Source organism: Lethenteron reissneri, chromosome 72, assembly GCF_015708825.2.
Source record: "Lethenteron reissneri isolate LAM-NWPU_2019-01 chromosome 72, ASM1570882v1, whole genome shotgun sequence".
NCBI lineage: Eukaryota > Metazoa > Chordata > Hyperoartia > Petromyzontiformes > Petromyzontidae > Lethenteron > Lethenteron reissneri.
The window spans coordinates 2,794,842-2,813,033 of NC_083850.1; the positions used below are offsets into that span (position 1 = coordinate 2,794,842).

Consider the following 18,192-nt stretch of genomic DNA (forward strand, 5'->3'; position numbering starts at 1 on the left):
CGTCTCGGTTAGACGCGAGTGTCGTTCTTGTTTTAGCAGTTAACAAAACCCAAAACTCAACGCTAAACATCATTGCGGCCGATAGCGTACATTTGACTCGATAACACCGCTGCTGTTACTACGCTCACATGGAGCAGAGACGCTCTCCACAGCCCCACGCACACGGAGGCAAGAAGCCATTCAATTGCTCTGTGTGTGGGAAGTCCTTTTCACGGCAATCAAGTCTTCAGAGACACCAGAGAACACACACGGGCGAGAAGCCGTTCCTGTGCCCTGTGTGTGGGAAGACATTTGCACGGTCATCACATCTTCAGAGTCACCAGAGAACACACACGGGCGAGAAGCCATTCCTGTGCCCTGTGTGTGGGAAGAAATTTGCACACTCATCACATCTTCAGATTCATCAGAGAGCACACACGGGCGAGAAGCCATTCCTGTGCTCTGTGTGTGGGAAGGCATTTGCACAGTCATCACATCTTAAAGACCATCAGAGAACACACACGGGCGAAAAGCCATTCCTGTGCCCTGTGTGTGGGAAGGCATTTTCACAGTCGTCAAATCTTAACACGCATCAAAAGGTCCACAATGATTGGAAACTGAAATCAAAAGCTGAAGTTCAAGGTGCTGCAATGAGACCTGAAGAATTTTCCACCTTCGATCCCATGCAGTTGGATCCCGAGAGATGGCTGGATGTAATGGAGTGGCTCGACGATCAAACCGAGAGTCAGGGATGACTGAACAAATATTACGTCAGGTAATATTTGTTAGTTTTACAGTTTTTGTGAGAGTTTAATGACGTGCACAGTGGTGGTTTGTAATGTTATCGGATTACTTGCCGAAGTGGCGTGATGAGCAGTGGTTGTGATATGATTCAATTCCGGACAATATTGTAGTGTTGAAGTCTTCCTGTTGAGCTAAAGTTGGAATGCCTCTTTAGTTAGATCTTTTCTCAACATTTTAAACGGGTTTTTTCAAGCATATAGATTTTTTTGGTTGGTATTAATCGACTTTAGATAACCAATTTAAGGATGTACATTGATGACGCGTTCGTTGGATATATGGCCTTGACTTCAACATAGACGCACAGTGAACAAATGTGGTGAACTAATAAGGAAATCATGGGGAATGATACTTTAGCGCGTTGGTATTCCTGGAACGGATATGGTTTGCATTGTATTTTAACTGTTTGAACATAGGACATAATACATTCGGTTCGAGTTTTGACTTGATTGCAGATGAATAAAAACGTTTTTTTTAAACAAATGTGTGTCCGTTCATTTATTCATATCAACAACGTGTTTTAAGCGAGTTTCAGGTGGAGGATCTTCGTCACACAAATCTGCCCTTAACCGGCAGCATCTTGGCTGTCTCCCCATTAACATGTGTCCCTGGAGGGGAAATGTTCCCTTATTATAAATCTATTCGCAACGTTACGGTCCCTAATCATCAAGTATGACATGTGAACTGTAACACTATCAACGATAACAAAAATCATTAAAATACAATAATCTATTAACTAGTTTCATCATTTATAACACCAACAACAGAGGTACGGTATTATTAGTTTTGAACAAAATAAACGGAGGTTCGTGATTATAATCGCATAATAATAATTATAATCGCACTGTGATAATGTTAGAATCACACTGTGGCCATATGCATGTTAACTGAATGCGAACCGGGGGTAGGATATGCAAGATTTGAATCTCATTACAATTATTAAAATCCCACTGTAGTCGTATTAGAATCAAACTGTCCACTGTTGGATGAATGTCATGTTAATTGAATCGAACAGCTATAAACGGTATGTAAACATATAAAGTGTATAACAATGATATGAAAAAACTACGTTCATTTAAAAAAACTGAGAATTTCGTGTATAATAATGTACGTGCAAGCGAACTGTGCTCGTATGTACGTATGTAATATGCATCTATGGCCTTCGGACATGCGAACCGGTGGTCGGATATGCGAACGGGGGGGGGGGGGGGTGCAGGATTATGATCGGATTAAAATGATTAGAATAACACTAGGGTCGTATTAGAATTATACTGAGCTAAAATATATGTTATACTAGCTGTACTACCCGGCTTCGCCAGGGACTTGTATCCACCACGGCCGGCCGCCTTTGTCTCCCCAGTGGCGATGTTAATACGCCACACCAGTTACTCGTTTTGCGGCTGAGTCCCTCCCTCACCACTCTCCCTCCCTCACCACTGTCCCTCCCTCACCACTCTCCCTCCCTCACCACTCTCCCTCCCTCACCACTCTCCCTCCCTCACCACTCGCGCACGGCCGCCTTTGTCTCCCCAGTGGCGATGTTAATACGCCACACCAGTTACTCGTTTGAGGCTGAGTCGACCTAGGGGAGGTTTAAATAATCGTCACCGGTGGTGGCCGTGAGCGGGAATGGAACTCGGTTCGCCGGGTTTGTAGCGCAGCGTAGCGTTAACCACTACACCCACCGCTCCTCACACACCACACACGCACAGACACACACACAGACACACACACAGACACACGCAGACACACACAGACAGACACACACACACAGAAACACAGACAGCACGCTAACCACTACACTACCGCTCCCCACACACCACACACGCACACACACAGACACACACACAGACACACACACACAGACACACACACACAGACACACACACAGACACAGACAGCACGCTAAGCACTACACTACCGTTCCCCCTACACAACACACGCGCGCGCGTCCATAGGTACACATACACGCGCTTGCTGCAGACACACACGACTGTCAGGGTGCGTACGGCAGTAAACGACTGAAAAAAGAAAGCGGCAATGCTGCGCGAGGAACGCCTTAGACCTGCAACACATTTGTGTAATGCGAGCGTAAACACACAAACACATACAAACACATACACACACATACATACACACACATACACACAAACACATACACACACATACACACACAACATACACACAGACATACACATACACACAAACACACACATACATACACACAAAAACATAGACAATACACACAGACATACATGCAGACACACAGACAGACACATAACACACATACATACACACACATACATACACATAAACACATCCACAGACGTACATACACACATACATACAGAGACGCAGACATACACATAAACACATACAAAAAAACCCACATACATACACACACACATACACACAAACACATACACACACATACATACACACATGCATACAGACACACAGACATACACAAACATATACACACATACACATGACCCGGCTTCGCCCGGGACTTGGATCCACCACGCCCGGCCGCCTTTGTCTCCCCAGTGCCGATGTTAATACGCCACACCAGTTACTCGTTTGAGGCTGAGTCGACCTAGGGGAGGTTCAAATAATCGTCACCGGTGGTGGCCGTGAGCGGGAATCGAACTCGGTTCGCCGGGTTGGTAGCGCAGCGTAGCGTTAAGCACTACACCCACCGCTCCTCACACACCACACAGGCACAGACACACACACAGACACACACACAGACACACACAGACACACACACACAGACACAGACAGCACGCTAAGCACTACACTACCGTTCCCCCTACACAACACACGCGCGCGCGTCCATAGGTACACATACACGCGCTTGCTGCAGACACACATGACTTTCAGGGTGCGCACGGCAGTAAACGACTGCTATAATAAAGCGGCAATGCTGCGCGAGGAACGCCTTAGACCTGCAAGACATTTGTGTAATGCGAGCGTAAACACACAAACACATACAAACACATACACACACATACATACACACACATACACACAAACACATACACACACATACACACACATACATACACACAGACATACACATACACACAAACACACACATACATACACACAAACACATACACAATACACACAGACATACATGCAGACACACAGAGACACACATAACACACATACATACACACACATACATATACAGAAACACATACACACACATACATACACACACACACATACACACAAACACATACACACACATACACACACATACATACACACAGACATACACATACACACAAACACACACATACATACACACAAAAACATAGACAATACACACAGACATACATGCAGACACACAGACAGACACATAACACACATACATACACACACATACATACACATAAACACATCCACAGACGTACATACACACATACATACAGACACGCAGACATACACATAAACACATACAAAAAAACCCACATACATACACACACACATACACACAAACACATACACACACATACATACACACATGCATACAGACACACAGACATACACAAACATATACACACATACACATGACCCGGCTTCGCCCGGGACTTGGATCCACCACGCCCGGCCGCCTTTGTCTCCCCAGTGCCGATGTTAATACGCCACACCAGTTACTCGTTTGAGGCTGAGTCGACCTAGGGGAGGTTCAAATAATCGTCACCGGTGGTGGCCGTGAGCGGGAATCGAACTCGGTTCGCCGGGTTGGTAGCGCAGCGTAGCGTTAAGCACTACACCCACCGCTCCTCACACACCACACACGCACAGACACACACACAGACACACACACAGACACACGCAGACACACACAGACAGACACAGACAGACACACACACACAGACACACAGACAGCACGCTAAGCACTACACTACCGCTCCCCACATACCACACACAGACACACACACAGACACACACACAGACACACACACACAGACACAGACAGCACGCTAAGCACTACACTACCGTTCCCCCTACACAACACACGCGCGCGCGTCCATAGGTACACATACACGCGCTTGCTGCAGACACACATGACTTTCAGGGTGCGCACGGCAGTAAACGACTGCTATAATAAAGCGGCAATGCTGCGCGAGGAACGCCTTAGACCTGCAAGACATTTATGTAATGCGAGCGTAAACACACAAACACATACAAACACATACACACACATACATACACACACATACACACAAACACATACACACACATACACACACATACATACACACAGACATACACATACACACAAACACACACATACATACACACAAACACATACAGAATACACACAGACATACATGCAGACACACAGAGACACACATAACACACATACATACACACACATACATATACAGAAACACATACACACACATACATACACACACATACATACACACAAACACATACACACACGTACATACACACATACATACAGACACACAGACATAGACATAAACACATAAAAAAACCCACATACATACACACACAGACATACACACAAACACATACACACACATACATACACACATACATACACAGAGACAAACACATACACACAAACACACACATACATACACACAAACACATACACAATACACACACATACATGCAGACACACAGACACACACATAACACACATACGTACACACGCATACATACACAGAAACACATACACACACATACATACACACACACATACATGCACACAAACACATGCACACACGTACATACACACATACATACAGACACGCAGACATACACATAAAGACATACAAAAAAACCGACATACATACACACACACATACACACAAACACATACACACACATACATACATACACACATACATAGAGACACACAGACATACACATAAACACATACACACATACACATGACCCGGCTTCGCCCGGGACTTGGATCCACGATGGCCGGCCGCCTTCGTCTCCCCAGTGACGATGTTCACACACGACAGCAGTTACGCGTTTGAGGCTGAGTCGACCTAGGGGAGGCCCAGGTCCGTTTCAAATAATCGTCAGCGGTGGTGGGCGTGAGTTGGAATGGAACTGGGGTCGCTCAACCAGCTTAATGACTATTTGTACAAAGAACATATAAAGAATCGATTATAATAACCAGGCTATAGTCCACATTATAGACTGGCAGTACACGCACTCAGCTTCATAAGCAGGCTAGAGTGTACATGATAGAGTGGCAGTACGCTCACCGAGTTTAATAAGCAGGCTACAGTCTACATGATAGACTGGCAGTACGCTGACCCAGCTTAATGACTATTTGTACAGTGAACATTTAAGTAATCGATTGTTGGCACGTTGGGTTTAAAAGTAATATAAATTGCACACATTGTGGTGGGGGTGGAGTGAAGAGTAGGAAAAACTTTAATGAATTTACCTCAGAGTGGCGTGGTGGGTGTCGAGGCCTAGTAGCGTGCAGAGCCTGCGGCCTCGCCAAAATTGTCCAGCCGGCAGAGGCAGGGTACGGGTGGCGTGCCTTCCCCCCCCCCCCCCCTCAGCGCTCCAACAATACTGTGTAATGGCTATTATTTAATTATTTACGGAGCCTATGAAAGTGGCGAAGGCGTGGCTAGCCGTTAGCAGGGGCAACCGCCGTCCAATGAAACTGCAGCCCTTGGCGAAGGCGTCGCTAGCCGTTGCCAGGTCCAATGAAAGCGGCGAAGGCGTCGCTAGCCGTTGCCAGGGGCAACCGCCGTCCAATGAAAGTGCGTATGGTCCGAAATCCACACACACACAAACAGACAGACATGCACGATTTTATATATATAGATTACTATACACCACACTACGTGGTTTGGGGTTGTGTTGGCTGGTTGCTGTCTCGTCGTCGTCGTTGCTATATCGTGACGCCTGGCAAGTTCTTCCGTCGCCATTGGTGGCCCGCCACTGTCCCGCTCGCGTCCAGAAACATCCCGTACTCGCGTCCGCGGAGGGATAGGAAGAGCTGCAGGTCCCGTGGGTTCTGCGGCTCCGGTCGGCGTCCCACAAGCGGAAGGTCCTCCTCCCTGCGCTGTCACGGCCGGCTTGTCTGTGAAGGGTACGACAGGCGCTCTCGCAAGGTCAGCAGACACAGGCAAGGGCGAGTCGGCAGCAACAGACCCCGGCAAGGCAACTTCGGGAGATGACGCATCCGGCCGTGGGGCAATGTATGGCTTCAACCGGGACGTGTGCACGAACCAACGCCGTGCACCAACCTGAACACGCGCCGACTGTGGGTTGGGAACCTCAATGAGGCGGACCGGACCCTGCCAAGGTCGATGTAATTTAGGAGATGTACCTGGCCGCACCTGTAGGCAATGAAGCCAGGCCAGGTCCCCCTTTTTCCAGGGACACTCCCCCTTTGAACGTCGGGCACACCGCTCATTCCTGGCCTGAGCCTTGGCAGTAGCCATGCGGGCATTTTCCCTCGCCTCAGCGACACGCCGAACGTTGTCCTTAATATACTCAGGAAGAGGCTTAACAGGCCCCCTCGCACCGGTTCCCAACTGGTCATGAATCGGCGGCACGTTCTCACGGCCGTACATAAGGAAAAACGGCGAGTATCCAGTAGCCGCGTGCGGCGTCATGCGATACGCCGAAAGCACCCCAGGGATATGCAAATCCCAATCAGATTGGTTTTCCCCGACTGTATGGCACAGCATGGCGGACAGAGTCCGATTCAACCGTTCCACCATACCATCCGTTTGCGGGTGGTAGGGGGACGTCCGTATCTTTTTAGTTCCAAGAGCCGCACACACCTCCCCCAACAATTTAGACGAAAAGTTACGTCCCTGATCCGTAAGGAGCCTCTCCGGAGCCCCTTTGTCCATTACATACCCAAATAGAAAGGCGTCCGTGATAGACGCCGCTGACTGGTCAGGCAAGGGCCAGGCCATCGGCCAGCGAGAGAGGTACTCCACCCCCACCAGTAAATACTTATTCCCTTTAGCTGATGGCGGAAAGGGTCCCAAAATATCTAACGCCACCAACTCATTAACCCGAGATACTTTAATCGATTGTATCGGCGGAACATATGGATGTTTAGGCGGCTTACGGCGGGCACAATCGGGACACGCGCGAACGTGACCGACGACATCCGTCGTCATGCCGTGCCAATAATAGTCTCGTTGCAGCGTCAATAGGGTTTTCTGCACCCCCAGGTGTAAAAGTGTGTCACAGTGCAAAGATCTAATCAACTCATAGCGCAATGACGCAGGCACAACGAGACGCCAGTGTTCCTGTATCCCTTCCCTCCACATCAGTAACCCATCTCGGAGAGCAGTTTCCGAATTACCACCCGCACCGACTTCCTTACCCGCCTTCTCCGTTCGTTTCCGTAACGACACCAAAGAATCGTCCAACATTTGCTCCCGAATCCACACAGACCTTGGAAGACGCAAAATCCCGTCAGCCGGTCCCCCTTCAACTGGTCCCGGTGTAAGCGGAGGTTCGAGAACATCCACTGCCCGCGCGACAGGCTGAGGGGGGGGCTGAGCCGGTCCACACCTATGCGTCCCCGACGCACACGCACAAGGGGATTGTTGCGGCAACCTGGACAGTGCGTCCGCGTTAGCGTGACGCACACCCTTCCGATGGTGAATTTGGAAGGAGAATTCTTGCAACGTGTCCAGCCATCTCGCCAATTGTCCGGATGGCTGGTCCATCTTAAGAGCGTACTGCAAGGCCGCATGGTCCGTTCGGACAATAAACGACCGACCGTACAGATACGGTCGAAATTGGCGGAGAAAATACACAATAGCCAAAAGTTCCCTGCGAGTGACGCAGTAACGAGTTTCCGCGGGAGACAAAACCCGACTCCCGTACGCCACCACACGCTCAACACCACCTTTTGACTGGGACAACACCGCCCCAATCCCGGTGTCACTCGCATCAGTATCCAGAATGAAGGGATGTTCAAAATCCGGATAATCCAACGTCGGCGCAGTAGCCAGTAGATCGCGCAGGCTCCGAAACGCCGCCTCCTCCGGCGGTCCCCACACAAATTTGTGCCCCTTCCCAGTAAGGAGATGCAAAGGCCTGGCGATAGTTGCGAAATTCGGAACAAACCTCCGGTAATATGAGGCGAACCCCAAAAACCGACGCACATCACCCACCGTGGCGGGGGTTGCCCAATCCCGGACACACGCAGTTTTCTCTGGATCCGTGGCCACCCCGTCCGCACTAACAATATGTCCCAAGTATCGAACGGAGCGTTGCAGTAGATGACATTTCTTAGGCTTGAATTTCAAATTAGCAGAACGCATTCTGGCAAAAACGGCCTCCAACCGCAATAAATGCTCATCAAATGTGCGGCTGAAGACAATAATATCATCTAAATAAATGAGACATGTCTCCCACTGCAACCCCGTCAATACCAACTCCATCAATCTCTGAAAGGTGGCAGGGGCTGCATTCAACCCCATCGGCAGACAGTTAAATTGGAACAACCCCTGCGGCGTACGGAACGCTGTCTTTTCCCGCGAGGGCTCGTCAAGGGGAAGCTGCCAGAAGCCCGAAGAGAGATCTAGCGTTGAAAAAAACTTAGCCCCTGACAAGGCGTCGAGAGAATCGTCCATACGCGGCAGGGGATACGCATCTGCCACCGACACTTTATTTAACTTCCGAAAATCCACACAAAATCGTAATTTACCATCTTTCTTTTTAACCAACACGACAGGCGCGCCCCACGGGCTATTAGACGGAGATATAATATCCGCTTTCAACATGTCTTCCACTGCCCCTCGAATGTGCTCACGCTCAGCCGGACTCATTCGACGCGAGTTCAAGCGGATAGGGGCCGTGTCCCCCGTTTCGATGTGATGAGAGAGCAGCGAGGTGCGTCCCAAGTCCAAATCGTCCGAGCTAAACACATCGGAATAGCTCGCTAATAATTTATGAATCGCACAACGCTGCTCAGCGGAAAGGGCCGAATTTTCCGCACATAGTTCGGCGATCCAACGATCGTCCACCCCTCCGTCGTGTGAAACACCACCCACCAGCCCCCCGTCCGGAATGTCACTCTGAGCCGTAAACGCCGTAGTGGCGTGTGCCACAACGGTACCAGCCGGCACACACACGCTTTCAGAACTCGCATTTAACACCTGCAAAAACGGGCGCTGATCCGGACGGACAATGGTTTGCGCCCCCACCAGTGCCAATCCGCCCGTAACAGCGGCGGACGGCGACAGCAAAATTCCACAAGCACCCTGCCGACCCGGAACCGGCTTCCGGTATCGTAGGGGAATGAGCATCTGCGAGCCAGGTGGAATATCAACTGAAACTTCCGATAACGCCTGCACCTGGGCAACCGGAGCCGGTCGCCCCCAGGTGGACTGTAAAAACGCCAATTTGCGGCCCCCTGGTAGTTCAATACAATTTTCATTGATTCTAATTAGAATGGGCATCTTAGCCAAAAAATCCGTGCCCAACAAGCAAGGAACCGCCAGGGACCTCGAAATTAACACAACGCCCGAGGCCGAGACCCCCCCGATAGAAATATTAGCGTCCACCTGTCCCACGATGCCCATACTACCCCCGTTCGCAGCGATGCAGGAAGCGTAAGCCGGCCTCACGGCCCCCGGTGGGATGTTCAAAAGATGGAATATGACATCCGAAATAATGGTCGCGGACGCCCCGGAATCCACCAAAATACGCACGTCCACCCCTTGGATCGACCCCGGTACAGTGGACGAACCTGTAGCGGCCGCGACAACCCGCCGAGCCAACTTACGCCACTGCGTTATCGAGCGACAAGGCGCAGATACTGGCCTCCCATATTTTAGAACATCCGCGTCGCACAACAACGGCGATGAGTGAGGTGTCAGGCCTTGCCGGGTGTCTGGTGCGCACCGACTTGCCTGTGCCGGAGGGTCTTTCTTTGGGGCGTCCGCTGTCGAGGCCTCCTGCTGGGGCGGCCCCGGAACCCGGGCCCAGCAGTCCCTGGCATAGTGGCCCCGACGGCCGCAGCGGAAACAGTCGACGTCGGGTCGGCGCGCAGCAGGCACCCCGTCCCGACGTGGCCGCGCCGGCGGCGGAGCCCGCGGCCCCGGCCCGCTTCGAGCCGGCCACGGAGTGGAGGCGGCCGACAGCTCCTTTGGGCCGGTCGCATCCGGCACGTACACGGCCTTTGTAGGGTCCCACCCTACGGCCCCCCCATCGACGACAGGACCGCCCGTCCACGCCGTGACTTGTTTCCAGCGGCGGAGATTGAACTGGGCGTCCAAACACTTGGCCGCGGTCCGGGACGTGAGTTTCTCGTGACCGCACGCCGGCATAGGAATGCCCAGATCCCGGGATAACTCCAACATCTTCCCCAAGATGAGAGGTTCCAGCAGGTCAGGCGAGTTCCAGCACGGCGCCCCTGTACGCTACAGGCGACTCCTCCGGTGCGCGTTGCCGCTGCACGAAGCGGCGATGGGCGTCATCCGGTGGCTCGTACGCGTCCGCCATTTCGTCGAACACTCCACGCAATGTTTTCTTCTTCGCAGCTTTTATAGAGCGAAAAAAAACGAACAGACTCATCGTCAAGGAGAGTCGGAAGCACCTCCAGCGCCTCGGCGTCCGTCCACCTTGCCGTTCGTACCGCCGCCAAAAATCGACAAGCGAACGCACTCCAATCGCCCCCGATGGAGAACTCCTTAACAGTTGTAAGGTGACGACTGCGGCTCCTTGGCCTGCTTCCGTCCGTCACCGACTCTTCCGGCGGCAAGTTCAGCAAGGCGTCGCAACGCGGTGTCGCCAAGATGGCGGACGATCCTCGTGGCGGCCCCAAAATGGCGGCTTCCCGCCTTCCGTGGTGCACCACGCCCAAGATGGCGTCTTCACGCCGCGTGGCCGATGGCGGCGCCATCGAAGACACTCCGGGCTCCTGCCGATCACCACCATCCCCCTCCAACGCCGCCCTTGGCGTGACAAGGTCACACAATTCGGTGATGACGGTTTTAAGAGTCGCCAGCTGCTCCGCCATTCGGGTCCATCTCACATCTTCGTCCTTCAGCGCAGACGGGGCGGACGCAGCGGCAACTTCCTCGACACCCGGGCCCTCACGGATCTCCCCCTCCGCCGAAGTGAAGCCGACCTCAGGAGGAAGCTCGTCGTCGTCCGATGATGAAGCCGACGCCGGAGATGGGATATTCTTTTTCCTCAGTTGTTTCGCCATGCCGTTTCACTTCTGACTCCAGTGTAATAAAAGGACTCGAACACTTCTTTCTGTCTTCGTGTCTTTATTCGGGTTCTCGTCTTTACCCACACAGCACTCTGTTATAACTCCTGTATTTGTAGCCCCCGGCTATTCACTGTTATTGTAGCTTCTTCTTCCCTCCGACTCTCTGCTTCATCTACTCTCCTCTTCCCTGCAGACTCGCTGCTACCCTTGCAGACTCCCGCTGCCACTCTTATGTGCAGACCCTCCGGCTGCTACTGTATGCAGACCCGCTGCCCACTCTTGGTCTCTGCAGCCCCGCTGCTGACTGCAGCCCTTCCTGCTGCCTCGGGTCGGTCACCGCTGGCCTACGGTGCCGATCCTCGTTGCTCCCCGTGTTCGTGGCGATCTCGCCACACCCCGCTTCACCCTACGTGGCCTTCCTCCGTTCCTGGTTCCCCGTCACTCCCCTTGCTCTTCCGGTTCCCCTCCTTCTATACTCAACCCCTCTCCCCCCACGTGACCTAACTCCTCCCCCCCCTGACGGCACCTCCGAAGGGCCGTTTACAACCGCATTACAAACGTAACAGTCTCTAATTCCGAAGTATGTCGGGGAAAAACTGTACTCTATGACATGTAAACTGTAATACTATGAACGATAACACTGAACATTAAACGATTATAAACTAGTGTTTTAATTTATAACCATTTAAACGGAGGTAAGGTATTATAATATCATTAGAAGCATTAGAATCACAGTGTGGTCGTATAAGAATCACGCACAAACCCATTATAAACTCATGAGATTATGAATCTTTACAATTATTATAACAATCACAAATTGTGACAAAGCGAAATTCCCACAAGCAAAACACCACGCTCACGTGACGAATTATTAAACAAACTGCAACACTCAAGTGACAGAACTTAACAAAAAAACGCCGCAATAAAAAAAAAACATCAATGGACAAATCCTACAAACAGACAACACACGCACGTTAGTAGCTGTTAGAAGAAGACAACACCTAGCACCTTCAACTATACACATCATACAGCCAACTCGTAAATGGGGCGGTATATGGCAGCCTTCGCTGCTGTCGACGGGGCCAAGCAGCGAGTGTTTAACTCCATTGTTTCAGAATCCGTGTCATCACCCGGCCACAACGCCTTAGCCAAACTACATCGTCCCAACAAGGCAGCCTTCCCTATGCTGTGTATTTTAGCAGTTTATTTACGGACGCACTTGAAGATAACAATTCGTCTAGAAAAGGCAGGCGACTTGTTCTACCAACATGATTTCAATTTACATCCGAAAGAAGTATGAGTTCATTCATGAGCAGTATTCACTAAGCACCGATGGCACTAACCTGCACACAGTTATGATTAAACAAAGTAAACATTAGTCGCTTATCTCAGCTCAGACATGATCTTAGCAATTATTTCCAAATCCGTGTCGGGTCCCACGAGAACAGGGCACGTCCACAAACTCTCAAATTGTAAACTCACATTGTATACCCTAACATTATAAACTATAACAATATAACCTTCAAACTATGAGCTATACACTGTATCGCTTAAAAATAACACTACAAACTAGTGTTATAGTAAACTATAATGTTGTGAACTCTAACAATATAAGCTAACAGCGATACATTATAACGCTATAAAATAACATCATAAACAAGTGTGATATTCGAATCTCATTCGAATTCTTTGCTTCACACCGTGGTCCTCTAAGAATCACACTATGCTCGTGAGTATGTAACATGTCTGTATGTAATATGCATGAATGTAATATGTATGTATGTAACATGTCTGTATGTAATATGTATGCATGAGATATGTCTCTATGTAGTATGTATGCATGTAACATGTATGTATGTAATATGGACATGCGAACCAAGGGTGGGATATGTGAAGCGGAAGGTGCAGGATCAGGATGGGATTAAAATTATTTGAATAACACTTTGGAGGTATTAGGATCAAGCTGTCTACTATTGGATGAATGTTCCATCTTAATGGCATCAAATAGCAATATTCAGTATGTATATATAAAATAATCGCACAAACCCAATATTACATACATACATGTTGCATATATATGTTACATGCACATATACTTCAAACAGACATATTACATACATACATGTTACATACTTACGACTGTGATTCGAAGAGGATTACGGAGTGATTCGAATAATTCGAATGCGATTAGAATATCACACTTCAATGTAGGTTGTTCTAATCTATAACACTAGTTAATAATGTTATTGTATAGCGTTATAATGTATAGCTTGAGGCCCGGGGTGCCTCAAGGATCCGCCACGTGCGAGGAACCGGTGCCTGGAGCCTGGTCAAATTCTTCAAAAGAAGCCAGGGACCTGCCTAATCCTTCAAGGCTGTGGTGCGAACCCTTGACGCCCCGACATGCACAAGATTCTACCATGGGCGCGGGACGGGCGTCGAGAACCAGGTCAAAATGCGCAAGGTTGCGCTTGTAGGCTCCACGCCCAATATCAATGCTGTATATTGCTATTCGGTGCCATTGAGATGGAACATTCTACCAGCAGTGGGCAGATTGATTCTAATACGACCATGGTGCGATTTTAATAATTTTGATGCGATTCTAAATCTGGCACCACCCAGGCCGCATTTACGACTCCCGATGTGCATCTACATTTAACATACATTCTAGCTCAGTGTAATTCTAATACTACCAAAGTGATATTCTAATCATTTTAATCCGATCATAATCCTGCACCCCCCAATTCGCATATTCGACCACCGGTTCGCATGTCCAAAGGCCATAGATGCATATTACATTCGTACATACGAGCACAGTTCGCTTGCACGTACACTATACATGCATATGCGCAGAGTGTGATTCTAATACGATCACATTGTAATTCTAATTCTTGAAATGAGATTATAATACCGTACCTCTGTTTTTGCTGTTATAAATGATTAAACTAGTTTATAGTATTTTAATGTTTCGTGTTATCGTTTATAGTGTTACAGTTCACGTGTCATAGCGTACAGGATTCCCTGTGTACTTGATGATTAGGGACCGTAACGTTGTGAATAGATTAATAATGGGGCCCTTTCCCCTCCAGGAACACATGTTAATGGGGAGACAGCCAAGATGCTGCCGGTTAAGGGCAGGTGTGTGACGAAGATCCTCCACCTGAAACTCGCTTAAAACACGTTGTTGATATGAATACATAAACGGACACACATTTGTTTAAAAAAATCGTTTTTATTCATCTGCAATCATTTTAAGTCAAAACTCGAACCGAATGTATTATGTCCTATGTTCACACATTTCCAGTACCATGCAAACCATTTCCGTTCCAGGAATACCAACGCGTTAAAGTATCATTCCCCATTATTTCCTTATTAGTTCACCACATTTGTTCACTGTGCGTCTATGTTGAAGTCAAGGCCATATATCCAACGAACGCGTCATCAATGTACATCCTGAAATCAGCTATCTAAAATCGATTAATACCAATCAAAAAAAGCCATACACATGAAAAAAATCTTTAAAATGTTGAGTAAAGATGTATCTACAGACGCATTCCAACTTTAGCTCAACAGGAACACATAACGACTACAATTGAACCCTCTCACAGCCAGTGCTCATCACACCACTTCGGCAAGTAATCCGATAACATTACAAACCACCACTGGGCACGTCATTAAACTCTCACAAAAACTGTAGAACTAAAATGGTCAAAATTATACACAAAAGTACACGATACGGCTTAATAGATATAACCACATGACGTAATATTTTTTCAGTCACCCCGAGCTCTCTGGTTGACTCTCGAGCCACTCCATTACATCCAGCCATCTCTCGGGATCCAACTGCATGGGATCGAGGGTGGAAAATTCTTCAGGACTCAATGCAGCACCTTGAACTTCAGCTTTTGATTTCAGTTTCCTATCGTTGTGGACCTTCTGATGCCTTTTAAGAGTTGACGACTGTGAAAATGCCTTCCCACACACAGGGCACAAGAATGGCTTCTCGCCCGTGTGTGTTCTCTGATGATTTTGAAGAGTTGATGCCTGTGCAAATGCCTTCCCACACACAGAGCACAGGAACGGCTTCTCGCCCGTGTGTGTTCTCTGGTGTCTCTGAAGACTTGATTGCCGTGAAAAGGACTTCCCACACACAGAGCAATTGAATGGTTCCTTGCCCCCGTGTGCGTGGGGCTGTGGAGAGCGTCTCTGCTCCATGTGAGCGTAGTAACAGTAGCGGTGTTATCGAGTCAAAAGTACGCTATCGGCAAGGATGTTTAGCGTTGAGTTTTGGATTTTGTTAACTGCTAAAACAAGAACGAGTTTATCCGCGAAAATAGACACTTACTTGGAGATTCACGGTATATCGATGTCTGGAACCCGTCTGAAGATGTCGCCACGAACTCTCCCGACGCAAAGTCGCCTAACTGTCGACACAGCAATTGTGCTCGCCAGGCTGCGTTGTCTCGCGCTTGAAGGACGATCAGCAGAGCGACGAGTCGAGCGTCCAACCTCATCAAGTTCCCTCTCGAAATGGCATTGAGCTCTGCTTCTGAGCCGCCTTATAACTCCCCCCCTAGGATCCAATCCTTTGTCTTTCAGGATATTTGCATTCGATTGTTAATTTTGGAAGGCACAATCCGCATGTCTATTAACATACCGAAGGGTAATGTGCCCATTGTGCTTCATGCATGAATATGTAAGTGCATCTCAGTGTATAATTATGCGCTTATTTTGAATAAATGGAAAAACACGCTCCCCATGCCCTCCATTGTCTTCGATTTAAAGTGAATGCAGCCCCGTGGCGTTGCCAAAAATCGCCGAGCTTCGGGAGTGAGCACATACAGACGCGTAGTGAGCACACTTGCAATACAATCACTCTAACATCAGTTACCAAAATCCGATTTGGTACATGGTCTCCGCTTGGTCTGGTTGGTATCCGTCATCACTCGGGAGACAAACAGCGAGGCATGGTTTGGCCAGCCACCAACTCGTTTGCCAAAGCGACTTTAATAGCTGCTCTCACACAATACTATCACCAATGGTGGTTTACAGGCTAGGCTGTTAAGCGGACAATCAGTCGTTTTGGGCAAGGCGCATGGGAAAATACACACCTCTGTTATCCCACAAACACAATACACAGCATCGGTAAGGCTGCCTTGTTGGGGAGATGTAGTTTGGGTAAGGTGCTGTCACTTGAGTTAGGCGATGTGACTGGGTTATCACACGGATTCCGAAAAGCAGCTTAGACGATACGATCCACTGCGCTCCATCTCCCCACATGGACGACGACATTCTGAGTTTTAAAAAAGTGGAATATATATTTTAAATACGTTTTTTTAAATAATGTGTATTGTATCTATGTTACAATGTGTGATTGTTATACTCTTTATTTGTGTATACTGTATATACTTACATGGCTATTCGATTCCATTGATACGACACATTCATCCAACAGTGGAAAGTGTGATTCTAATACGAGTGGGATTCGAATAATTGTAATTCGATTCTAATCCTGCATATCCTACCCCCGGTTGGCATATTAACTTACCATACGTACAACCACAGTGTGATTCTAATTAGCTCAGTGCGATTCTAATGATTAGTATGCGATTATAATCCCATACCTCCAATTATGTGGTTCTGCGCTATAACAGTTAATCGTATTTTAAAGCGTTACAATGGATAGGTTGTAGTTCATAGGTTATAATATTATATTTCACTATGTTAGAGTTTAACATGTGAGAGTCTACAATGTCAGAGTTGATCAAGAGCGTCAATCTTGATCGACGCAGAAGCAAATGCAGCAGCAGCAACATCACATTTCGAGGGCGATGCAGCTACTTTTGATTCTGCTGCTTCCGCTGCTCAGATATTTGTTGCCAGGCCCTGCTCTCGCGGGACCCCACACGTCTTTGGAAATGATTGAGATGAAGATGTCTGAGCTGATAATTAATTTAATAAAGAGTACTTTGTTTGTGTGTAGGTCTGTGTCATCGGGGATCAGCGAACACTGCTCATGAATGAACTCGCACACCTTTATGACCGACATTGTACTAATTTTCGTTGATCGAGACGAACAAGGCACGTGCCATGTCCAGACGAATTGATATTAACAATATTGTCCTTAAATATAATGCTAACACTGGATTAACGTTAACACTGGATTAAACATGCACATTTTAAAACCCTGCCTC

At 48.3% G+C, this 18,192-nt stretch overlaps 1 protein-coding gene across 1 annotated transcript in view; it reads left to right on the forward strand.

Moving 5' to 3' along the window:
- Nucleotides 1–18,192, forward strand: part of LOC133361320 (zinc finger protein 585A-like) — a gene marked incomplete at its 5' end in the record, with an annotated part of 114,865 nt that overhangs the window by 63,653 nt on the left and 33,020 nt on the right. Inside the window, one exon of the mRNA XM_061580257.1 lies at nucleotides 204–593. Within this exon, the coding sequence (XP_061436241.1) occupies nucleotides 204–593 (390 nt within the window). The remainder of the gene's footprint in view (nucleotides 1–203; nucleotides 594–18,192) is intronic.